The 27,175-nt window shown below is 41.3% G+C and overlaps 1 protein-coding gene across 1 annotated transcript; it reads left to right on the forward strand.

The window, feature by feature from the left end:
- Positions 1-15,604: 15,604 nt before the first annotated feature.
- LOC108879670 (laminin subunit alpha-5) lies at positions 15,605-27,168 on the forward strand (the record flags this gene model as incomplete). The annotated part of the gene is made up of 11 exons (XM_018671041.2): positions 15,605-16,150; positions 22,065-22,166; positions 22,298-22,425; positions 22,526-22,606; positions 23,227-23,441; positions 23,893-23,993; positions 24,869-25,049; positions 25,524-25,597; positions 26,280-26,390; positions 26,715-26,826; positions 27,024-27,168. Coding segments are annotated over exons 1-11 (1,358 nt in total), but the record flags the coding sequence as incomplete, so codon positions are not given.
- Positions 27,169-27,175: the final 7 nt, after the last annotated feature.

Here is a 27,175-nt window from a genome sequence, read left to right on the forward strand (position 1 = left end):
CATCAACACAAAGATATTAACCCAGGGAGTTATGGGAAATTCTGAAGAGGATACAGTTACTGAATCCAGTGGGAATTTCCAGGACCAGCTGAGGATGCTCACCTCATACTGTAAGATTTCCATGTGGTTTTCTTTCCTCACGTTTCCCCTCCTCCAGTGTGATGTATCGTAAAACATATATTTTCCCTCCCCTCCGTCTCCAGCTGTGAAAATATTTTCTCTGTCAAACATCTGTTGGAGGAATGTGGGACAGAGCGGGCCCACTTCCTGTCAGTAAAGCTGCCTAGTGGTACACCCCCCAAGCCGCTCTCCCTATGTTGGCCAACAGTGCTTCCCACAGTAGGTTCCCAGTTCTGGCACATACAATTCCCAGCATCCTTATACCCATATACCCATTCACCAATCTGCCAATACATTAAAACCAGTTAGCGGGATTTAATGTAGTGGACAATCTTTTGTCATTGCCTCTCAACATAGACTTGAACTGAAATTTTTGACTTTGTGTACCCGTCACCTCACAGCAAGAAGCCACCCTTAAAGGATAAAGTGGTATAGATAAGAGATTGATCGATGGAGTTTGTGTGCATTTCATAAAATATGGGGTGAGAGTTGTGCAAAACAATTTTTCCCATGTAATTTTTGCATCTACAAATCAGAGGAGGCTAAGGAGAGGTCTATGATTCACTCGGAGGCCATCCACTCAAAGCCACTGGTCTCATCTTTGGCCTTACATCCATTGTCTGAGTGACCTCCAAGGACAGGCAGGTCAGGAAGCAGATGGGCAGGGTCTGTGATATTGCCACACGCTGTGGTCAACTGCGATTGGCTCTGTTCCTATGTAGCTTGACGATGACAGAGTGTGTTGTCAGAGCAGAGTGTTGAGAGCGCCTGCTGTTTGGCTTTTTGCTGCAGTGGGACATGACAGGGGCTGCTGGCATTAGCACTCTGCACTCTGCTGTGCTGGAGTTGCTGCACCAACTGCCACTTACTGTACAATCAAGTATGTGAAAGGACATGGAAAAGGAGAGGGCAGGGGGTGGATGAGAGGGTCTTTCTGCCAAGAATCCTTGTGTGTGTGTGTGTGTGTGTATATATGTATATTATATATATATATATATTTTGTTGCCGTGCTTTGTGTCTATACAAAACCAGCACATTTCTTCAGAGACAAAAATGGCTAAAACAAGGAACCTAACGCAGGAAACACGCCTGAAGATACAGATTTGAAGATACAGGCCTTTATCACATGCTTTCCTTGGCTCATACAGTATACATTGATAATACCATTTCCACACAATATTTCTTTAAGATCATTAGCTTATTGCAGTAATCTCTCCTTAGAGTCACTTCACTCTTTGCACATCACATACCTATTGACAAATTATACACTACAACAGCCAGGAATTGGAAGACACTTCTGTGGTCAGATGAGTCCAGTTTCCAGCTTTATCCTCCTCCTGATAATGTGAGGGTACGCAGAAGGCCAGGTGAAGCTTTATCTGCAGCATGTACAGTACCTACTGTCAAGCATGGTGGAGGCAGTATCATGGTTTGGGGATGCATGAGTGCTGCTGGTGTTGGTCATCTCACTGTCTGTGATGGCACATTGAACTCTGCCAGGTATTGTGCCATTCTCGAAACCCACATGCTCCCTTCTGCACGTGTACTGTTCCGTCAAGGTCAAAACTGGATGTTTCAACAAGATAATGCCCCTTGTCACACATCCAGGGCCAGGAGAACTTGGCTGCAGGAGCACTGTATCCAGGTCTTAGGGTGACCAGCTCAATCCCCGGACATGAGCCCCATTGAAAATCAGTGGTGGATTATCAAAAGGTCTGTTTCAAAGCGTAAACCAAAGAATTTAGAAGAATTAAAAGCAGTAATTCAAGAAGAATGGGACAAGATTACGAGCCTTTCACACTCAACAGTGTGAAAGGCTCGTGGGGAACATGCCAGCCAGGATTAGAGTTCTACTGCGTGCTAATGGCAGGACTACTAAATATTAATTTGATGATGTGATGGTTTATTTATTTTTTGTTCAGTTTTGAACACATTCTCTGTTATTTGTTATTTGTTCTCTGTTATATACACATATAACCATAATCTAAAATCTGTCTTTTTGTTGAACCAAAATAGTGATCTTCAAGTGTGTATCTTGAAGATCACTATAATGACTGTGATTCCAAGGGTTTTTAAAATAGATCACATAGATAGATCTGCATTGTTCCTGCTACACAGCAGTGTAACTAAAGCCTGGGCCCAGCTGCATCATCATCTATTCCACAGGAGCCCTGACTGATCACAGTTGTTGCCTCCTACTCTTCCTGTCTGTGGAGCAACAGCACTGGTTGGGCTCATTTCTTTGAGCAGCTTGTCCTCCCTTTGCTGTCCCCCTGGTGGGGTGATTAGTGTTCAGATGTGGACAGTGGCATTAAATCTGGGCTAATTACTACTATCCAACTCCTCTGCTCTCTGTACTATGCTTCAGGATAATAACCTGTGACTTCCTGCCAGGAATCATACAAGGATCCAGTTTATCCAGTTTACTTTTCATATAGAGCAGGTCTAGACCGTACTCTTTAAAACAGATATTTATAGAGAGAGACCCAACAGTTCCCACCATGAGCAGCACTAGGCGACAGTGGCAAGGAACATCTAGCCTGGTTCTGTCTGAAGATAAAATCTGCCTACTAGCACCTTTAAAATTTTATAAAATTTTAACTAATTAAGAAGCCATATTTGTGTAACAATAATTTAGAACTATGCTAATGGCTCTGTGAGGCTGTGTTATATTGATATTCACTATCTTAATTTAGCATGTTAGTATGCTAATACTTTATGTTAGTATGCTAATTACACTGAACACTTTGTACAGATGATACTTTACCTGGGAATGATAAATGTCTATATTCATTTTATGCCAGTACCCCTTGTAGATGTTGTGGTTCAGGATAAGTGAAAACTTAACTGCTGATGGTCCCGGAGGAAAAGTGAGGGGAAATAGTAGTTACTAGGTTTAACTAAAGTTATATGAGCTTGAGCATAGCCCTATAACTGGTTTCACTGTTGGTTAACTCGAGCTTTGCTCTCACTGCCCAAACAGGGTATAGCAAGCACATACTGTAGTCTCCTATAAAACCCCAGCGCATACACTGCTTGTCTCCCTTTGAAACTAAGCAAGGTAAACCAAGAGGGGGCAAGCTGGGCATGCTTTTAGTGGTCTATACACATACTCACCTTATATCCACTACTATTTCCATTTTGTACATGCTCCACTCTCTAACATCCTTTGCTATTAGTTATCACCGAAGGTGAAAGTTGCCAGGGATTGATGAACTGCCAGCTGGACCTCAGCCTTGACCCTAAAGGCCAACCACACTGGGCAAGAGAATAACCAAAAAACAAGCCTAGTCCCACAGCACAGGCACCACCACCTAAGGTTCCAGAGGACACATACCCAACACACTACGGGACAACACCACCACTGCATCTCCCTCAGGAGCAGCCCCAGGCACCAAATAAGACACCAAATCAGCAGTCTGTCTCTGAGCTATGACTGTACAAAGGTGGAAGGGAAAAACCAGGACACAACCAAGCAGATATCATCCACTGACACACACCTAAGCAAGGCAGTCAAAGTCTCAACGCCCCTAGTAGAATGCACCGTGTGGTTCAGTGGGGGGGGGGTACAAGCCATGGCCTCATAGCTAAAATTACATCACAAATACAAAACACAAGTAAAGACAGCTGAGTTCATCCTGCAAAATGACCTCCTGCTGGAGGTCATTTTGTAAGGTTGATGTCCTTTTATGGCCTTGTCCAGCTCTCCTTTTGGAACGGCCAGTCTCCTAGTATCTCCTCCAAGCTCTTGAGACTGTGCGGGGAGACACAAAAAACGTTCTTGTGACCGCACATATGGATGCACTATCGTGAAGGAGTTGAACTACCTGTGCAATGTGGTTAGGCTGCAGGTACCACCTCATGCTACCAGTAGTGATAACGACACTAGCAGAATACAAAACCACAGAAGAATAAATCAAGAGGGATAAGGAGAGAGCAACTGTCTGTGGCCACCACATGGGAAACCATTCTCTGTTTGGGGGTTGTCTTGCTTTTTCCTCTCCATTGCACCTGTCTTCATTTGCACTAAAGCAGGAGAAATTGATTCACAGCCACTGTCACAGTAACTGACTTGTTTCGATATTGTGATGATCAAATGTTCCCTTAATTTTTTTTAGCAGTGTACAACATCAACACTAAGTGGCTGATGGACCCAAGAGCAAGCCACAGCAACCTCCATGAACAAGAACCAGTCAATATCACAAAGGCAGACATCCAACAATGAATGTCAGGCATGACAGGCTATACAGCACCAGGACCTGGCATGATCCAGTCCTACTAGCTGAAAAAGCTAAGATCTACTGGCCGATAACCTGCCTCTCTACAATATGGAAGTTCCTCTCAGGTATCATAGCAGCTAAGTTGAATAAGCACATGAGTCAATACATGAGCACAACTTAGTGGGGCATTGGAAAGAACACCAGAGGGACAATGCACTAGCTACTGATTGACAGAGCAATCGCACAAGACACTAAGACTAGATGGACCAACCTGAGCAGTGCCTGTAGTGACTACAAGAAAGCCTACAACTCAGTGCCCCACACATGCATCCTAGAGTGCTTGCACATACAAGGCACAGTGCACTGATAACCTTCATCAAAAACTCAGTGTGTCTGTGAAAAACAGCAGTGGATGCCAACTCCAAGGCCATTGCACAAGTCATGATCAGGTGTAGCATATACCAAGGTGCTACACTGTCACCACTGCTCTTCAGCATAGACCTGAAATAATCTCCAGAAGGTTCAAACAAAAACAGGGAGTGACGTTCAGTCCTGGGGGGCTATGGTTGCTTATCTGAGGACCTTTGATTGACTGTTATTACTTTGCCATTTGAAGGTAACACAGTGCTATTTGGGCAGTTATTACAGCCTCAGAGGTGACTTATGATCCCAAGTCAACACTATTTCTTTGTATTTTGTTTCTCTCAAACTCTTTGTGAGAACAGCAGTTTGTATTTTTACTGGTTTGGAAAATATGATGGATAGTGGAGAGTGACAGCTGGATAGTTAATTCCATTTATTGTGTGGTGCCGCAGAGGGATATGGAGAACGATGGCAGTAGTTGTGTGATCACTGTGGCCAATTTTCACCCATGACCCCGGTAGTCTCAGGGGAGGGGTCACACCAGGGAAAAGATTAAATTTCTTTTCACATGTCCAAGGCAGGAAAAACAAACATACACAGCAGTCAATTTGTCATGGGTGTGAGCGGCAACACTACGCTTTTTGTTGATGTTAGTTGTTTTTTGCACCCATAGTCTTCAATACATTTGGCAAAAGTGATGCAGAAAACACATTAGAATATTTTTTTATCACTGTGGATATTTCATAGCACTTGCTTTCAAGTCAAACTTGACCTTGTCCCATTCTCCTTGCAAAGAATTAGAATGCAGATTAGACAGGAGTGACATTGAGGAATGTATTTGTCATTTCATGTCAGTGGGAGCTGGACACTACAGAGAATATCCACCTCCATTACCAGTGGGAGGTCTCTGTGTGTTTTTACAATATATCAGATTTTCAGACTTAGCATTGGGTAAAATCACTTTCTCAAATATTTGAGATGGACATTTTATTCAGTGTGGCAACTTTGAACTGGTAGAGGTTGATTTACAGCTCAGAAAATGTGGAGAGTGCTGAGCATAATAGGTCATGTACAAGACTGATTGTAAATTACAGCTTCATTACATGAGGATAGCCCAGTCCAGTCAAAATGCTCTTACACCTCCACCATCATCCTCTTTCTCTCTCTCTCTTTCTCTACTAACTGGCCCAGGCCATAATTGTTGTATAGCTACTGCCATAACACTCAGTATGTGAACCATGCCAGATTTGTTATAGACTGTTCTGCCACAGTGTTTTTTTCATTCAGTATTTCAGAGGGAGGCTGGCAGGGGTCCCGTCCTGCAGCAACTGGGAAACAAAAGAGGAAGAAATCCTCCCTCGTCCTTGCCAGGAGGCCCTGGGGAGAGACTACAGCTGCAGCTCTGCTTCAGTCTGCAGGCAACACTGCCCTCTAGAGTGTCTGCTGATGTAGAGTGTCAGCTTCAGAGAGAGGGTAGGGAGGGTGGCAGACGACTGGCCCTCTCTGTGCTGCTGTGGTAAAGCACTGACAGTGGTGTGTGTGTGTGTGTGTGAGTGTGTGATGGTCTGAGACTGTCCATGGTAATACGCTGCTTAATTTGGGTTTAAACTGTGGCTGAAATGCTCATCAGATGCTCATCTGGGAGTTCACAGGTTAACTGTTAATTAAAGATATGATGATGATTTTAAACTATATATAGGGTTTCAATTTCAGCTCTCAGCTGATTTTTTAAATTTATGATTATGTGTGAAGTTGCTTGCAAATGCTTGTAGATTAGTATCATCAGATCATTAGTATTATTAAATTGATAATTTCATGTACCATGGTTATTAATTTCAAATCCACAGAGGTCTCTGTATGCTGCTCAATACACTGAATATTCATCCGCACTTTGCTTGATATATACTGTATACAGTGTTGGTGCCAATAGCCAATAGTGACTACATGTAAGCAGAACAATCCACAATACAGGTTCTATATGACATCATGATGATGTTCTTGAGCTAATGTGACATAGACACAGAACATTTGGAATTTTGTCATTTCACTATTTTCAAGAGGACTAAACCCAACCTGTGGATCCACACAATTAGCTGACATGTGGAAAAAACTGGTTTTCAAAGACAAACTGAAAAGGCAGAATTTGAAAACTGAACTCTAAGTAAGTCACTGTTTCTGTCTGTTTCTGAAGTCCAGTCATGTTGAAACTGAAAAGCAGAGCAGGAAAGTGGGATGAAATGTAAATCAATAGTGGTCTGTTTCATGAGCTATCAGTTTTAGATTTCATTCAAGTGGTGTAGTAGGTGTTTAACAAGTTAAAGCAATGGTGATTATATTTAAAGAGTGTGAGAATAAACCCTTCTTTTTCTTAATTTTTTTCATCTATTTCTTTTTTAGCTTTCAGCATAAAAATCTTTTAAATATGGCAAAGGACAGCAGCAGTGACCCAGATGCATATCCAATCCCAAGCAACTATGAGCTACTTGACTTTGTGGGAAGTGGGGACTATGGAACAGTGGCAAAGTGCAGAAAGCGAGACACTGGAGAGACAGTCATCATAAAAGTCTCAAGATTTGTCCAGACAGCCGCACGGGAGGTTGGTTAACTTATATAGTTTATGTTCACTGTGATAAAGATAGACTTAATTGAAAAGAATAAAAGATCTGATATCTAAGCATATCAAACTTGTCATGTGTCCCCAGGTGTCCATATTAGAAGAACTGATGAGACATAACCTGGACCAGTCCAACATTGTAAAGCTCTATGACTGGTACCACATGAACAACACCATTGGACTAGTGTTGGAAATGCTCGATATGACTCTGTCAGACTACATGAAGGAGAATCGCCTACCTTTAAATGACATCAGGTTCATCATCCAGCAGGTACACATGCAGTGTCAGAAAGCAACACAGAGAGATCTGTTTTAAAATTATGTGAAACTGCAGCCATATTTCTGACCTTGTACCTGCAGCTGGCCACAGCATTTGATGGATTAAAGATTGTTGGACTGATCCATGGAGACTTAAAACCTGATAACATCATGCTGGTGAAAGATCAGGAGCAGTCCTACACATTGAAGCTTATTGACTTTGGTTTGGCCTTCCATAGATCTGAAGCAGTGGTGGGCTCTACTCACCAACTACCTTATTACAGGTGAGGTTTACAAAGAAACTGTTTTCAGTTCTACTACAGTATGTTCCAGTTTTGCTAGCTACTTAGATACTTCTTTTCTTTCACATTCAGGGCTCCAGAAATTATGTTGGGACTCCCCTTCACTGAGGCCATTGACATGTGGTCTCTAGGTGCTGTGATGGGGTTGATGATGTTTGGAAATCTTATCTTCCCATGGTTCTTTGATTATAATCAGGTAAATTATTTACGAAACATGCTTTCTCCTAACAGATCTGGTACTGCAGCACCCATACACTGCGACCAGCCTCAGTTCACCATGTGAAGAATGACTGAGGCTGGATCTTGTCATCTGTGTTGAATTCTTTGATGTGGCCTCTGTGTTGTCCTCAGATGCAGTCTATCTGTGCAATCTTGGGCCAACCAGCAGACCATCTTCTGGATGCTGGACTAAAAACAAAGGAGTTCTTCATCAAGACCTCTAACGGTCAGTGGACTCTCAAGGTGCTTTATTTAACTTTTCCAAGAGTCCTACATTCTAATGTCTAAGATTCTAACAGGTGGTTTAAAGTCAGAGTAATCTTCTCCTTCTTTTAGACACATGGCCAGTATTGGAAACACAAGATTTCATTAGGCACAAAGAAATTCGCCTTCAGCTCTCTGGATGATCTGATAGCAGTATGTAGTTTAATCAGTTGTAGCTTATGAAAAATTGTTGATTCTCTTTTCATGAATCGGAAATAAAACTTGACTGCTGTTGACTTGCTTGTTCAGCTGAGTGAGGAACTGGAAAGCGATGCCGAAGAATGGAAGCAGTGTGTCCACCTGCTAAAAGCGATGCTTCAGGTGGATGCCAGTAAGAGGATCACTCCCAGTGAGGTCCTGAATCATCCCTTCATCACGAAGAGCTACCTGAATGAAGTTCTGCAGCCACCAGCCAATGAGCCCAGTAACATCAGCAACCAGGCCCTGACTGACTTCAGGAGGACAGAGGCTGTGACTGAAGCTGATGACAGGTACAGCAGCTATTGATTCATCTCACTTTTTCATTTGTACCATGGATGCTGTCTTATCAACTTTACACCTTCTTTCCTTTTGTGACTCAGAGAGAAAAGTGATCTAAGTACCTGAACAAGAGTAACAATGTTAACCACTGTTTCTCTAACAGTAGGGCCACATGTAGTAGCCTAGGCCAGAAGTTTCTTTTTTTTTTTTTTTTTTGGAGAGCCACATGTACAGCATCTTCCTGAGTATATTATGCAGTATGTTATAACATACTATCTATGCGTGTTGTGTGTGTTCAGAAACCAGTCTGACCAGGCTCAGTATACTCAGGGTGTCAAAAACACCACATTTGAGTGCCTCAGTGATACATTGAGTTGTGAAACTCTAATCCTGGATCCTGACCCTGCTGCAGCTTCTGCTCAGGACACCAAAGCCACAAAGGAGATCCAGACACTCACCACAGAGCAGGAGGACACCATATCAGGTACAAAGCACATACACCTCCATACTGTTGTTACGTCTACCTCAGACAGCTGAAGTATTTAATCTTTGTTTTTTTAAGATGACAGCAAATCCCACAAAGAGAGGAAGAAGAAGAGGAAGAAGAAGAAACAGAATACCATCAGATGCTTCTTTTCATGGATGAAACTGATATTTAGCTGTTGCAGCTCTGTGGAAGCTGAAGAGTAGAGTTCTAAACAATTACAGCATCAACAGACTATATAACTAATGAAGATGGGTTGCACTAGTTCTAGAAGGGCAATAGGGTTCAGTAAGCTTAAAACAAACTAATGCATTTTAAGCATGTTCTCCAGCAACAAGATATAAGTATTTACATCTGTTCCAAATAGTCAAAGCAAAACTAAATGCCTGCTGAAAAGCCTGTTACCTGTCCAGCTCTGAATCTTTAGTGTGTCTTTGTAGTCTTGAACGAGTGAATTATACAAGTGAAGATAACAGTGCACACTTTCAGACAGTCCCTCCTTGAACTTATTCATGGTGTTGCACTTAGTCATACACAGTTGTGTAAGGAATCAAAAAAGAGATGAGTTTAAACTCTAAGTGATCCAATAAGCACTTCATTTTAAACATCAAAATGTAACATAATGATGGCACACATGGAGAGGGGTCATAAAGCCAACAGTCTGAATCAGTAATGTCACTTACACAGCCGTATCTATCCAGGAGTTGCTAAAAGTCAGTTCATAATTTCCTCATCCACATGTCTACATGGGTCCACATGATGAAAGCATGAATCAATGGACCCAACCTGCCTTGTGTCATCAGTCCATGTGGTAGAATGGGAGATTTGCAGAATGAATGTGGCATGAATATGCAGCTGATCCAAATTATGATAACATGGACCAGAATCCCAAAGGAATATTTAAAACATCTTTCAGAATCCATGCCATCAGAACTGTAGCTGTCTGAAAGCAAAGGAAGTGCTTTGTGAATGTATATAATGTATTGTGTGTGTGCATGTGTTTCCAGGCTGTATGTATTCATTGTGTGCCTGATAAACAGCACACAGCTGTGTTCTCACAGTGCAGGGGGTGGGGGGTTTCCTGTTCCTCTTAGCATTACATGTGCCTGTTCTGTATCCACACACTGCTATCTGTCGTGTATTCCTTCAGACTTAAACTGCAGTGGGACGATCAGCCAGCTGAACACTTCCTCTCTTATCCCTATATGAGTGTTGTGCTGATGGACCATATCCTGTTATTTTAGAAAGCCCAGCCCACTAAGCATGTCAGAGTCCTGACATGCTTAGTGGGCTACAGTGATCTACAGTTTGACATTTTAGTTGACCTTTTCTGAATAGTCATTAAGAGCTTGGTCTCTAAAATTCTCTGGCTCACAGGAAGTGAAGTAATTTATCATATCAGCAGCATCTACAGCCATTTGTTTGAAAATCAGATATGGTTGACAAACTATCATCAGCAACTACTTGTCAAAGAAAGGACATCCAAAGAAATTCCAACTAATGGGAATAACTTCAAATTTTAATTGATTTAACTGTCATTTGAAGTCTATTAGGATTCATGATGTAAACATTATTTTAAAATATCACTTCTCAGGAGTTACTATTTTTTAGATTTATTTCATACACAGATTTGTGGAGGATTCATTATAAAATGGCAATAATTCAAAATTTTGGGAGCATTATTTTTTAACCGTCTTTGACCACTGTGGCCCAGGTAGTCAGGTCTTAGCTTGCAGAATCTGAGGCAGCCACAGTCCATACACTGGATCCAGCTTGGCTAGACAGGACACCCACTGGATTTGTGGCTGAAGGAGATCATTGATCAAGCCCTCAATTTGTTGGAGTTCTTGTCTGATATTGGAAAGCTCAGGGATACCATCATTGTATGTCATATGTTGCCCAATCTTAGAGTTGTCACCACGTCCAGGGACAACTCCGACAAACAACACATACACAAGAGGAGCTGGGTTGTTTCCACAGGAGAGCATAGTTCAGACAGAGATTAAATGTTTTGATCTTTGATTTCAGATAATTCAAAACCACATGTAGACGGTAGATATGTGATTATATGACACAGGAGGTGGAATATGATGTCGTACTGTACAATTTTTAGTCTTAAATGCTCAGTTGGATTACATTGCAACACCGTTTCTTGGTAGCCAGGTATACAATTCTTGCTCAGTTGGGGACAGATTGAACAGATTTTTTTCCCCAAAAAATACACTGTAAAATAGGTCCATGATTAAAAACTCCCAGTTATCTTTTAACTGATGGCTTCCCCAGCAAGACCCTGTCCTAGCCCTGAAGATGCAGGTCCTGCTGGTGTTAGTTTTGTTTCCTTTGCCAATTTATTCATTCCTGTTAGGATCACTGAAAAGCAGTGTGAAACTGCAAATATGTCTTTTATCTTCCAGGCTTTTATCATGCCTGAGAATATTGACTTTTTTTATCATCACAGAGTCTTGGATACATTTTGATTTATGTGCTCTGTTCATTGAGTCATCTCCCATAGAATATTTATTTTTCCTCTAGCCAAGAATGACAGGCTGAGGGGTGGCCTTGCAGAAATGACTTTAGTTGTTCTCTAGTCTCACTGAGCTGCTTCTCCATGGTTGAAGCTGTTAAATAAAATAAATGAATTGCGTATTATATGTGTTTTGATCTTACAGATCTCCTAAACTTCCCAGGCAGGCAAACTCAGTATCCTCTTTCTGCAAATTCTCACTTTTATCATATGGTTTATTCATAACTGTATTTGTAATAATGATTTAAATAATTTTATCGTGTCATTTTTTTTTATTTTGGATCTTATTTACTTGCATTATCATTTTTAACATAAAGCACTGTAACTATATAAACGAAGGTATTATATTTTCTGATCTGCTGTGGTCAAGGCAGCTGACATTCACCTACTTAATTATTTCTTGGCCTGAAGTTTTTCTTGTTTTTCCATCAGATGGCTCAGGAGAAGCCTAGACTTAGACCAGATGATGGACAAAACTTACCTTCAGGGAAATGCACAACAAATCACACAAGAATTGCCAGAGTTCACACATGTGGTTTATAGCTCTCTACTCTGTTGAGTAGTTTTAGTTTTTGGTGAAGACAGTTCATGTGAGTGGAGGTTGAATCATTCCATTTTCCCACGAAGTCAGACCTCTGCTCAACATTTTTTAAATCACTCTCTCACACAGCACTCCTCCTTCCATCTGTTTCTAATCAACACTCACTGCCAAGACCAAGATACACTTCCCCCTGAAGAGGCAACTCACAAACTTGTGAAAGAAACTGTTAAGCAGTCTATAAACTGGACAGTAAGGACAGGCCTTCAGTGGACAGCTCCACTTAAAAAACATAGCTGACAGTTTAAAGTTTCTTAAAATGATATGGAGACAATGAAAGAAACTAATTGTTTATTCCACTGAATGATTATGTTTTGAATTTGATATTAGGTGACAGTGTAGTATATACACTATATACTGTCTATAGATGTCAGTGTGCTTCAAACTAAGTGCTTGCCAATCTAATAGCATCTGATACTCCCTTTTTAAGCTGCGGAATTTCAGGGCAGTGTCCGACATTTGTTTAAACTTTCTGAAACAGGTAAGCTAACAACCACAGACACTTTATACTGCAACTGACCAGGTGTGCACAGCTGTGCAAGTTTTGAACTTCTATCTCTTTGGGGTTTTTCTAATTCTTCTTTCAACTAACACTCTCTCACAACTCCAAATCATTCTTAGAGAGATCAAGTAAGTGGTGGGATGCATCCAGGAGGACACACAGCACACTCTTAACCCTACCTTCCGCTGTGGTCCTTTGGAATAACTCTTAGCACTTTTATCTTTAGACATGGTCAGGGGAATACCTTGTATAATATATATTGCTTGAAGCAGTGCTGACACTGGCAACATAGGAGTGAGCATACTCTATTTTTGTTGTAACTTAAGTCTATCCTGATAGGTATGTAAGTTCCATTTGGAAAGCATGAATGTGAATGCAAATTATTCCTTTTGAACGTTGTGCTCGTGCTCTTCCCAGGGAACTTTTAGCACCACCAGCAAGTGAGGAGGTGTTTGTTATGAAGGCAGTTATAGTTTTCTCTGGTATGTGTGGAGAGTGTAAGGAGACACTGTGGGGCCAAGGAGAGAGGGCTGACCTGGACTTTCTGACCTCCAGGGCCATCTCAGGAGAGGCTGTCGAAGCCTCTTCCTTTGCCCTGATCTGAAGATGAACCTAAGCTACAGCACGAGTTGTTTATTTCTTCCAATAAAAATAATGGCCGCGCCAAGCTGCCAGACCCAGCAATGGACTTTGATGACATGAATGGCCTTATCTGAAGGAGCTGGCAAAGAGGGTCATATGGGAAAAACTCATCCATTTGTGGAGAAGTTCAGATTAAAGTGCTGCTGCTGTGAAACCTCCCCAATTATTGAATAGGACCCTGGCCTGTGAGTGGTCTCTGGTGTTTATACTGTGCCTGTGCTGTGAATACCAATGTGTAGTAGGCCAAACATGGAGAAGGAAGCAAAGAGCTCTCCATCTTAGTGAGTTGGTGAGGACAGACTGTGGTTCAGCAACGCCAAACATCTGTTTAATGGTGGTGCTGTTCCTCTGCCATGTACATTACATCAGAGTGGTTTATGACATGCACAACAGGAGTGTACAGTTACTCCATGGACAGCAATTAGTTATATATACACACACACACATGTGTGTGTGTAAAGACATAGATAGATAGATAGATAGATAGATAGATAGATAGATAGATAGATAGATAGATAGATAGATAGATAGATAGATAGATAGATAGATAGATAGATAGATAAACAGTCCTTACCCTACATGTATGATATCCTTTTTTTCAGCACAATTTCTGTATGAAGACTGACTTATCATTGTGTCAATTTAGCAAAGTATGCAGCTGTTAGGAACCCAAAATGATACAGAATATAAAATTTACAAAGAAATAGGTGATAATTTCTCAGTGCAGGCTTATCACAGTGAAATGATACAAGGTTGAAAAAACATGGTTTCACTTTTTATATGTACAAATCAACAGGGAAATGTAAGAAATTCCAACTCAGCTTTCCCAACTATTCATTGAATGTATACAGCATGTATGTATGCCATTGTGAATCACTGGAAATGTCATCTCTACATGATATATAAATACAGCTTGTTACTGAAACAAAATATGTGGAGTGGAATGTTGAGTGGAATTCAAACTGAACAGCAGGGTGGGTTCCCCGAAATGTTAAATGAGTGTCTTAAATTGTTAATGGTGTAAATCTAGGACTGTGTACAATTGTAGAAAAAGGGGGGAGGGGATGAGGTTAAGAGGATATACAGAGCTGTGAGGTGCTCCTGCCAGTAGAACACCATGGAAGCTGACAGCATGTTTCTCACTGTATCAACAGCAGCTCTCAGATAGCAGTAATCTGCTTTCATGGGAAATGCTTCCTCTTAGGATTGAAACTTAGGCTGAAAATCCACATGCTTCTCCTTTTTTAATTGGAAAAAAGCTGCAGTAACATTATATTTTTTATTTCCTTACACAAAAAGTAAGAATTCATACTTAATTTTGACTGTATACCCTCGGTTTGAAACAGTAAACATAGAGCTGCCTGTGTTTTTTTCTCTTGTGTGGATGACATGTCTGCCATAGATAACTGGAATGTGACAACCTGTTTATTAGTCACTTGAGACATATAACTTCCACACGGCCCTATGGGCTGACACGACATAACTTGGACATATTTTGAGCTGTTTCCAACATGGTCTTTGAGGAGAAAAAAAACTAGCTACCCGAAACTGTGTGATGTGGCTGCTCAGAGTCATGAGTTTCAACTTTTAAGTGGCCTTTAACAGCAATAAGCAATTCACATCTTAGGGAACAATTGTTTTTAGACACTGACAATACTTTCTTTTTATGACACTCAGGCTCTTCCTTTTAAGAGCCTCACATAGTGGTCATAAATTTAGAAGCTTTTGCAGGGCTAACCTTGGAAAACAATCAGAAAGCTCGTGCCTAAGGCTGTAAGGTAAAGCTGGGCTGGGATATTAGAGCAGCTGTTTCTTTTCTGCCTGTGGAGCACAGAGTGAGTGTTGAGGCTTTAAACCCTCTGCCCACCCTGGCCGAACAGAGGGGAAGGGGAGGGGAAAAGCAGAGGGAGGGGTGTTGCCTGTTGAACCCAAGGTGAAAGGGTGCCACAGACCTGCAAATGGAGACGAGGAGCTAACATTCAATCTGACTCTGCCAGTCAGGGGGTGGGGTTGCCATTTGGATGCATGCACTGTCTGCCTCGAGCCTGCCCTCTGCTCAAGAGACAGAAGCCCTCTGTTGCTCATTTGACTCTCTGTCATTCTTTCTCTCTTTTCTCTCCTCCTCTCACCCTCTCCCTCAGTTTCCAGCCTTCCCATCTGTTAGTGATTTAGTCACAGGCTCAGGGGAGAGGCAAGTCCGCTAGGGGAGAGGAATCAGGACAGGGAGGGAGGGAGAGAAAGGGAGGAAGTCCACACAAGTTTGTTTTACAGGGCTCAGATCAGGCTGGGACGAGGCACAGCTGCATCTGGAGGTCGGAGTAGCAGAAAAGTGAAACCAACGGGAACAGCCCATCAAGAGGAGCTGCCCAGAGATTTTCCTACAGCCAGGAGACACTGTCAGAGACAGAGACAGAAAAAGAGGATCAGTGCTCCACTGGGCAAACACACAAATATGGCTGCTAAATCTCTGTCCTGCCTTTGCCTTCTCTGCATCCTCTCAGGGATTGCCTATCCAGCTTCTGCCACTAGGCCTGGGGAACAGCAACAGTCAGTGCTGAAAGTAAGATCTGACTTTATCTCTTTTTATATATTATATTGTGCATGCTAGCACAGCTATGTTTAGCGTTTTACCTACTGTACATGTACGTAATTGTAATGAGGCTGATGATTATGTTCACAAATGTTCAAGTGAAAACGGTAAAGGGTGAGGCAGACTTGTGAGTGAGGCTGTCTGGTGACTTGGTGACTTGACTCTGTCTGGTCTTCACAATGGTCCTGCTTTGTGTTCACGCTTGTGTGTGTTTGTGTCATCAGAGGTACCCCGAAGCTAAAGCTCCGAGGGGCTCTGAGTTACTGTCTTCACTGTCACGCCCCTCCCTTAAAGTTCCCTAATGGAAACCAGCTGCCAAATGTTGAGCAACACCCCAGAGAGAGAGAGAGACAGAGAAAGAGCACAATAGACAGTAAGGGCATAAGAAGGACTACTGGTACACAGGCCAATATTCCCTTGGCTTAGTATAGCTCAGATAAAGGCTCAGAGGCCAGACTATCAACTCTTCAGACAATTTTCATTTCATAAAGTATTAATTATGATATCTTTTCTAGTTCTGAGTTTATTTCTTTTGCTCTAAAGTTATTATCTGCAAGACTGCCTGTAAATCAGTATCAGTGTCAAATACTATAATCGCCTCCCAATACAGTGCGTTAATTGTTGCTTGTAATTCAGCCTCTCCTACACAATTGAAATTGCACTCCAATACACAAAAAACTCACAGGAAGTAGTGCATACATGTACTCGACATTATGTGGAAGACAAAAGCCATAACGCGGAAGACGTGTGAACTGCGTGCATGTGTGCACTGGGTTCAGCACTAACATGTGGGATGGCACCGCTGTCCTCCCCACTATTCTTTATTTAATATGACATGAATAATCCTCTCAGGCCACCATTTGTTTGGCTGCTCTGTGAACTGATACAAGAGCTGCTCTTCATGTATGCAGGGCATCTCTTTACGTAGGAGAGATGAGTTTATGTCCTGTCATAGACTTGCACTTGACATAAGGGTATTTATTAACCATCAGCACATGCTTTCCTTTACCTTAACCATACTGTGTTTGCCATGTAGAAAGCATGAGTTAAAAAAATAATAATATTGTCACCGAATATAATCTGGACTTTTACAGTATTGACAGTCTGACTAATTGGGTTGTTATCTCAACTTGATCTGAGCAAAATTATGAAAACTAAAAACTAAATGCATGACAGCATCTTACTTGCCAGATTGTGATCAGACCTAATGAGTCAACATCCACCAAAATGTATCTTGACTTACTGATCTTTAGTGCAATTGATTGGTTGGCAGCCCCTCAGAGGGGGATAGAGAAAGAACACAAAGGCATAAGAATGTCATACATCCTTGTATACTGTACATGTGCTAGGTCCCTGTAGCTGCAAATAAGAAATGTTCTTTTACACTCTGACTATCAATGTGTTTGCTGTGGGTGCTTTTGAGGTTGATTTGTGTTGGTTTGTGTCCCATAGAACTGCGCTAAAGAGCCATAATTCTTGGTAACAAAGATGTAAGTGGCTTTATAGTGACTTTTCGCAGAAGTAAATGGTACAAAGAAACATCCTGGGAAAATATCAAAAATGTCTAAAAGAATGTGGAGGTAGACAATAACAAAACTTTCTGAGTTGCGGGTCCCCTGAGAGCAGGCCTCACCCCTGCAGCCAGACTGTCTGTGCACAGTTATTAAGTTAGGATGACATTCTCATGACCCAGGATCTGTCCCATACTGAGGGTGTTTGGAGGAGTTACCATGACTAAATCCAGTGTCTGAACCCTTCTCCAATGTCAGTAAAAGTACAGCAGCCAGCTACAGATGAGAAACTGAGCGGAAATGAGGTTCAACCTTCGAGCCTTAACATTTAATCCACTTAATTCTCCCACTCTTGGAAAACTCTGTTGAGAGTTGAGCCATATAACACAGAACACAAGCAGAGGACCAATCACAGTTAGAAGTAATTTTCTTATGCAACATTCTACAGATCCAGTGGTCCCAACCCCATACACACTCCAGAGAGAGGGCATGACTACACAGTCCTGAAGCTACATGATGAGAGAGTGTGTTGACATTGGACATCACTCATTTGTAGAGCCAAATCCTGTTTTTGTGCTTGATACAAGCTCCATTTGTTCAGCTCTGTAATGCAGAGATGGAGCCCAAAGGTCTATCAAGCACTGAGTCAACACACAGGAAATACACTGATACATACTGCTGGAACAGAATGCTGGACTGAAGCAGGATGGCAGCTTCACATGAAAACTGTGAGAGACTATATAACATCTTGAATGTCATCTTTGTTCTCTGTAGTGGTTGCAGTGCGTAGGCCACAGAAATAGTTCACATTACTGAGTGCGCTCATAGTTGGCAAAAGGGTGCTGATGACAATTACTTTGTTTTCTTTCTAGGAGTGAGATTGACATCAATCTTGTGTCTGTGTATTAAGTATGTTGAGTGAGAGTAGCCTAGCTTAAAAACTTTTTGCAACACAAAACAACTAGCCTGGTTCTGTCCTTAAAGTGAGGCTACTGACAATTCTTAAGCTCACTTGAAAATTAAATGTATGTAGTTTGCTTCACTCGTGTTTCTCATATGGGCCATGGCAGCAAGAAATGTGATGCAGAGCTTATGTTAAATTCATTATTAGATGGAAAAAAATAGACAAACAATACTGCCTTCATGCTAACAAGGCTAGCAACATGGTTTGCAACATTTATCATGATAGCAAAACATGTAAAGTACATTTTTGCCAGGAAGGAAACAAAATCCAGGAAATATGTCCATGAGAACCAAAATATGTGAAAGCCAAGAAGAGCTTGTGTTGTTTTTGTGCAAAAGTCTGGCAATTTGAGCAAAATGTCCCTCAAGGCTCTGTTGCTGTTTTAAATTTACATGCTACATCTTGGCCAGGTTAGTCAAAATCATGATGTTCTTTGCCATTTTTATGCTAATGACACTCAGTTATACATAATGTTAGAACCCACAAATGAGAGCATCCTTGCTAAACTGTCATCTTGCCTCTCTGATATTTAATTTCCTTTAATTTAATAGTGATAAGTCTAATTGTGTTTGGTTCCCCTAACCCTGTTGATAATATGATGTTTGTCATGTCTGTTTGGTACAGCAGTTACCCTAACCTAATCCAAGACTGTTTTCTTCCACAGCATAGTTAATCTTAACCTTAATCTATTTTTAGTCTGTTTTTGGTCTCCACCAACTCCTAAAAATATCTGGCTCTTTAACTGCTAAATGCTCCCTTGTGTTCATTAGCTAGTCACCTTGACAGCTAGTGTACAGTGAGTTTATCAGAGCTTCTTCCTACAGTGTAGCTGCACAGGAGCACTGGGTGCATGAATATAAGAAGTAGCACCAACGCAAATTCACAAAGTATCCTTTTCACTTCTCTGTTTATGTAAAAGAAACAAGATACCATGTGTTAAGCCTTTAGTTTTACAGGTGATGGTAGGCGTATTTTTAACTTATGACAGAGCCAGGCTACTTGTTTCTCCCTGGTTTCAGTCTTGCTATGCTAAGCTAGGCTATCACATTGTCATACCTCAGATTCATACTTAATCTCTCTCTCTAAAAAATAAAGCAGGTTTGTGTATTTTTCATTTCTTAAAGTCTGGAGTTTAAAATGCAAATGATTACAACACCACATCGCCAAAACATGGGTAGAAAAATGTTCTTCCACAAGCCACTGGATTGAGAGTCTAAAGTGTTCATGTCCTGTCTCTGCACCATCTGCTCCATCTCTCTCCAACCCTAAACTCTGTCCTGTGCTCCCCTGTGTATACAAACTACAGCTGTTTGACCCATCACTGCCTGTCACACAGCTAAGGCTGAACCATTTCAAAACTCTTTTGAGTGGCTTCACAAGTGGTAAATAACACTGGATTTCCCATAAACTTGTGGTTTATTACTCCTAAAGGCTTGAACCACCATTTGGAGACGAAACTATATTTTTTTTCTGTGCACAACAAATCCATTTGCATAATGAGCTGCATTTTCAGATTGTGTTTACATGGAACGTGGACACATTGAATATTTAACTCGTACTGATGGATGGTTGTATCAGTGTATGTGTACTGTGGGTTAGGGAAAACCACAGGAAGAGGGTCTGCAGGAAGTGCTGCTGTTGACAGGATGTTTCATATTAGTGAGCTACAGCATGTCTTTGTCCCACAGCCCATCTGTGGATAAATCAGAGGAAAATATGAATCACACGTAGACATACAGTACTGTATGTCTGGGGAATGTTCCATTTTCTGGCTGCTCTGCATGCATAGCATCAATGTCCAGATGACTGAGTGGAACAAGGAGGTCAGAGTATGAAGTTCTTCCAGACTGCTGCAAACAAAGCGCTACTGTATGCTTGTAAGCCTCATTGAATGCTTCAGATGTGCAGAGATGTTCAAAAGTGTGTGTGTGTTTTTGAGAGCGAGAGAGAGACAGACAGACAGACAGACTGACAGATAGACAGACGGACATGGCTATGAACTCTGACATCACACCATCCTGAGAGACCGAGATGGACAAACATCAGACAGGATGCAGGTTTTAAAATGACATTCTGTAACTGGGAGGGAGCTGCCACAATTCTGAAGTTTCTCACAACTTACTTTGTGCAGTTTTAAGAAATCAGCCTTTTTGCCTGAAACATTTTGTTCAGTGCTTAAAACTAATGTATAATGTCAATGTCTAACTGTAAAAAACATCTCACTGATTATCAGTATTATCAGGAATATTTGTTTAACAATCTTAACAAGGTTCCTCCATTAACTGCTGCTCTCATCAACAATACCTTTCAGACAAGGACAAACTACTCTGCTGTTGAACATAACAAATCACTTTTGTTATTTACTTTAGTTAATGACTTTAGCCTATATGAATTGATAAAATAAATAAAACATTACTAAATAAGTTTTTTACCATGATCAGGACTTTCCTACTTTTGACTGAGGTTCCAAAAAGAAACTCAGGCCCTCTGACCCTGTGTGTGTGTGGTGGGCCTGTTCAGTAATCCCTAGCAGATTCACTAACTTGGTTTATATTGGAAAGTATTGGTTAGAAATATTTGGTTTCATTTTGCATCTCTATCTACTCAGGAGTAAGAAACTCATCTTTGAATTGCCTCTCCCATGAGGTTTCCTCCATTCTTTCTATGTGCTGTTTGTTTGAGGATTGTTTCCCAGTCTTCTTACAGAGTTTAGGCTGACTCAGGAACAGTTGATGTAAACTTCTAATCTCACTGAGACATTGTATGTTTGGACCATACAAATAAACTTGACTTAAATTGATTTTCATCCAAACATCAACTCATTAAGTTTCGAAATAAGCCAAGTCCTTTTCTGGTGCTTAGGAGAGATGATTGATAGGTTTGTGGCCTAAGTTAGAGGAAGATGAGTTAAACAGCTCTCATCACATGCTGGTGCAGTTTAACTCTGAGTGTGAGGATGATAGAAGGAGTTCAGACAGAACTGACTTAAAATGTTTTCTTACCTAAAAAAAGAAAAACCACAAAAGTTATTAACTCTCTGCATCACTCAAAGACTTAAACTGCATGTGCATGTAATGAGAACTTATCTCCTTCTATGGTCTAAGAACTTATCAATCACCCCTTGTGCTATCTCAGTCACTAAATGATTCATTTCATACTCTTAAGTGAAGTGGTCAGGTTTCTACTGCAGTATTTTTTAATTCAAATGGGGATTGTTACATGGTGTGCTCATTAAGACAAAAGGGTCCTTTGCAGTTTGAACTTCTTTTTTGTGCCAACCTTTGGACAAAAGATCAACTTCTAAAGGCTGCAGATGGAACCATTTAAATTTTGGGTCACTTCTGCTGGATTTTTACTTGTTTGTTTGTTTTTTCTTCATTTAGCATATATATTTCTGTCCCCACTGCAGGTGTGTGCGAAGGGATTTTTCCTTAGTGAGCAAAACATATGCTTACCATGTAACTGTAAAGGCCACGCTGACTACTGTGAAGACATCACTGGCATTTGCATAGTAAGTTTTTTATGCTGATTATCGTGAATTTAAGTTATCAAAGTAAACAAAACTACATTCATTTTCATGAGAACAGATAATAGATTGTTTTAATATTGTAAGAAGCCATAAGTTTAATATTTCCTTTTCAGAACTGCAGGGACCACAGTGCAGGTGATTTCTGTGAAATGTGTGAAGATGGTTACATGCTGGCTCCCAGTCTGGATAGACGCCACTCCTGCCGACCTTGCGCCTGCCCCCTCTCAGTCCCCTCCAACAAGTAAGTCAGTTCAGTCTGTTCTTGTTTCTGTAGCCACAAGGCTGAGTGTTGGCAAGCACTGTGTAATCTCTGAAATACTTTCCCCTGTGTATCCGGCCAGCTTCGCAGTGCACTGTGACAGAGGAGGTACCGTTCTGCGGTGCAAGTGCCAAGAGGGCTATGCCGGACATTTCTGTGAGAGGTCAGTGCTCACAAGAAGTTACACACATCCATTGTAAACAGTAATGTGGTCCATGTACATTCAATAAAACTACAGGTTATACAACACATATGTGTGTGTTTATGTTGATATATATGTATACATGTATATATATGTCCAAGATATTTTACTGTAGGTTACATCACAAGCCACACTAGAATGCTTGCAACGTGCACATAACTTGCATTGTGGTTAATAACAAATCAGTGTAATAAGTATAGAATTTGTAACTAATGGCCTCAATAGTGACTAATAAATCAGATATAATTCATTAATAAGAACAAGTTTGTGTTTGATTCTCCACTTGAAACCAAACCAAAATTCATTGCTGCCACAAGACAGTTGCATTTTTACTGAGGTGTGTGGTCAAATAAAAAAATCAGCCACTCTAGTACATTTCACATGCCATTATTATTGCTTTCTATGCTTAGACCTGTCATGAGCACTTTGACACACAGATTGCCCAATGAGAGAAGTCAATTAAAAACCTTAAACGAAAGAAATGCACACATGCACTGAAGATCAAAGAGGCTATCCAAAGGTAAAGTTATTCATTGCAACAGGCAGTGATATTATATCACTGATATATTTTCCCCATCCAGGTGTGCTCCGGGTTACTATGGCAACCCCATGGCGATTGGTAATTCCTGTAAGAGGTGTGACTGTAACGGCAACTCTGATCCCAACCTGATCTTCAACGAGTGCCACAACGTGACAGGCCACTGCCAGCACTGCTGGGGAAACACCGCCGGTGCCAACTGTGAGAGGTGTGCCCCAGGTTTCTATGGCGACGCCATCACTGACAAGAACTGCAGAGGTGCGGATGAGGAGGGAACTCCTCTATCTTTAATCTTCATTCAAGAGATGTTTAATCCATCCTGCTCTGGCTGACTTACAGCAACAGCAGTTCAGCATTCCACCAGGTCAATGTAGTACCTGGGATATTATGTCACACTGTGTTGGAGTCCACATATGAATAGCTCTGAGGAATTATCTGTATGTAATCGCATATTACATTGTTTATCAGTTGAGCAATATCAAAGTTATTATATATGCATCAAAAGTTAAAGTTACTTTTCATGGTTTGTACATTGTGGTCTGTATATAATCCTTATACTGTTCAGTGGAAAAACAAGACAAGGTCACAAGTCAGGATCAAGGATTACCGTATGCCTTTTGAGACCCTGCAAGTCCAAAAATAGCCATGCTTGTGACATCATTTGACCTCTAATGTTCTCATCACTGCATATGTCCTGTGTCTGTCCCAGAATGCATGTGCAATAAATGTGGCACCTCTTCATGCGATGACAGGACAGGAGTGTGTCACTGCAAGCCAGGTGTCACTGGACGACTCTGTGACCAGTGTGAGGTGAGACAAACCTCGTGACTTTACTCAGTCCAACTTCCTCTGGGAAACCCAGGGATTGTGTGTGATGCTAGGTTAAAGAATGAGGCAGAGGAGGTTTATTACAATCTGGATATTTTTATGATCTTTTCACTCCTACAGATAATAATAACAATAGAAGTGAATTGCAATGATCTAGGATATCCAGTACAATCACTAAAAATGAAGTACAAGGCAAGAAACACAGTCAGAGAAATATGAATATGAAGCTTTAGCTCATGTGAAGTGCTGAAAACAGGTCGTTGAATTGTAATAACTGAAAACAGCTATTATTATTATTATTATTATCATTATTATTATTTTAGAACTTTTATTTAACAAGACTTAACAAGAGCTGAAAGCAGTTGAACTGTCATTTGAAGTGTAAAAGGTGAGAGTAACTTATGTTTGTCATTGTTTGGAGGAAAAAATCAAGGTGGACGACAAAATGATCACACAGACTGTCCCTTATAAGCATCCAACAGGACCAGATCTATAGACTGAACTCCTGGTACAAATTTGACTTCACACTGTTGTTGGGAGTGAACCCAGTTGTCTTATATATTGCCTGCAGTTGGACACACTCACAGTTTTATCTCCACTTAAAGTGGTTTAGATAATTTGGCTGAACTGAGTGTGTTTCCAGACAGGCTCTGTTGTAGTAATGGTGCTGTTTTCTCAAATCCCTGTGATTACATTAGCATTATCATTACTGATAAAAATGATGACCAAAACTGCCAAAATAAGACACCAGTTACTAACAGATCAGAACCATCCTTCAAATGATGCACAACATGTTTCAAAATGGACTTAGAGGCAGATGCTGGAATCTAACAATGTTTTTCATTCATGTAATCTAGGAGGGCTACTCAGGTTTCTCCAGCTGTCAGGGCTGCCGGAGGTGTGAATGCGGGCCAGCTTCTGTTCGTTCCACCTGCCATCCTCTCACCCATAGCTGTCCGTGCCGCCCGGGGGCTGGAGGTCGTTACTGCGAGCGCTGCCTCCCAGGTTACTGGGACTACAGCCCCTCCGGCTGCAAGAGTAAGTCATCTGTCCGTCATACAACGTGTCAGATGTTCTATTACACTTTTAAATAAAACATCCCGGGATCCTTTATCGAAACATTCATTGCAGATAACGCTTTCCCAGAGAAAAAAGCTGCAGTGTTCACATTCCCACGCCCACCACCACAGTAGTGCACATGATGTCAGAGAAGCATCTGCTGAGAGCTGTGACCCTGTGGCCGGAGACTCTCTGTAGAGAGCCGGATGACATCACTGTGAAACCCAGATCTACAGTATATACACAGACAGCTGCTAAAGCCATCAGTTCCACACAGGAGAGGCCACACAACAGATGTGCAGGCCTGAAGCCAAGATACCATCTGTGTGGTCTTGATATATATTTGCCAATTGTACTGGCCCGTTTCCAGCTGAGCAAGAATTTAAACTAATGTGCATAGCTTTCTGTCTTACACTGTATGATGAATTGTATCTGCATCTGTTTTCTTTGTAGAGTGCGACTGTGAAAAGGGCCACTGTGATATGCACACCAGGAGAGTGCCTGCCAGAGGCTGCAACAGTCAACCTGTGCAACATCAGTAAATGTGGAGTTCATGACAGAATAGTTGAGAACAGTTTTTTAAAAGAACAAAAAGCCTGTTTGTCTTGTCTGTTTGAAACCTTATGAATTTTCTACGGTGTTAGGGTTGTGATGAGTGTATTTGGCATCTGATTGGGGACTTGCGGTTGTCCAATAAGACACTGGACCAGCTGAAGGTTTGGAGTGTTGAACATCTCCACTGGGGCTGCTGCTAACGACAGGCTCAAATACTACAACTACACAGCTCATCGACTGCAGGTAAAGGCACATAAATGCAAGAAAATAAATACAAATACATGATGTATAAAAAAGGAAAAAAAAAAGTTAATTCAATATTATTGTATGAACTATGGATTAAATAATGTGTATTGTGGAAATGGTTGTTTGTGGTATAAAAAAAAACTGTCATCCAGCTTTAAAGTTCTCCTTAGCCCCATGGTGCTTTTTAGCTTCTTTTAGCCCATTGTTTTGGTATTATGGCCAGAAAAAACCAAAAAATGTACAGCAGTTTAAGCTGTTTTAAATTTGTATGATGATGGTTAAACGGGAGTATTAGACTGCTGCACTGGTTTATGTTTTCTTTTTCATTTTATGCTACTTTGAGCTTTTCACCATTACTTATTAATTATAGCGCAGTCTGATGCATCCATTCAACTGCTTTACCTTCAGACTCAGTTTCAAGGCTGGAGGAACAAATCATCTGCAATCAAGGCACAGACTGGGGAGCTGGAGGAGGCCACTGACACTGTGGTGTTAGACATCAGACAGCTGGGAGAATCGGTCAGCAAAGTCATCTTTCATTTTATGCACATGGACCAGTCCCTGGAAGGATTTTAGAAGTTGAAGCCACTGTTTATTCCCTAGAGATACATTCCACATCAGTGCTGTAAATGTTCCTATCAGTGTTAATCCCAGTAACAATGAGGTTAAAACTGCCATATTCAAAACTGCTTTGCTACATATCCATATTCTCTACAGTATATTGTTGACTTATTCTAATCTCTCTAGAAGACACTGGGAGTCACAGTGTATTCTGTAGCAGTGACTTTAGCCACTGATTGATGCTGCCAGAGATCACTGATTATTTTTTGTGGTGGCTTTCAGGAGAGTGTGGTGATGACTTTGGGGAACAGGCTGGATAACGACACATCAGAAACCTTAACCCTGGCTGAGCAGCTCAGTACAAACCTCACTGATCTCAACATTCGCATCGAAGGTACCAAATTGTTCTGCCCACGTACAACAGAGGTTTTTTTTATTATCACTGAAGTTGTCTTACTGGAGAGAACCACGTGACTTCTGAACCTAAAATCTGGATGACTTATGCATCTTAGTCTCATATGCAGGGTCCATGATGCACGCTGTGTGTCTGTACCCATGTGTGTTAATCTTTGTGTTTGTGCATGTTTGCAGAGATGATCCATGACTGGGAGCTGTACAGTGTTCACCAGGATGTGGACCCAGAGGTGGTCAGACGCAACACAGAGGAAGCCCAGGGAATGGTGGCCTGGATGAGGAAACTGGACCTGTCCCCACGAGAGCCCATTGCCACTGACGAGTCAACT

This window comes from Lates calcarifer, unplaced genomic scaffold (genome assembly GCF_001640805.2).
Source record: "Lates calcarifer isolate ASB-BC8 unplaced genomic scaffold, TLL_Latcal_v3 _unitig_697_quiver_1625, whole genome shotgun sequence".
Lineage (NCBI taxonomy): Eukaryota > Metazoa > Chordata > Actinopteri > Centropomidae > Lates > Lates calcarifer.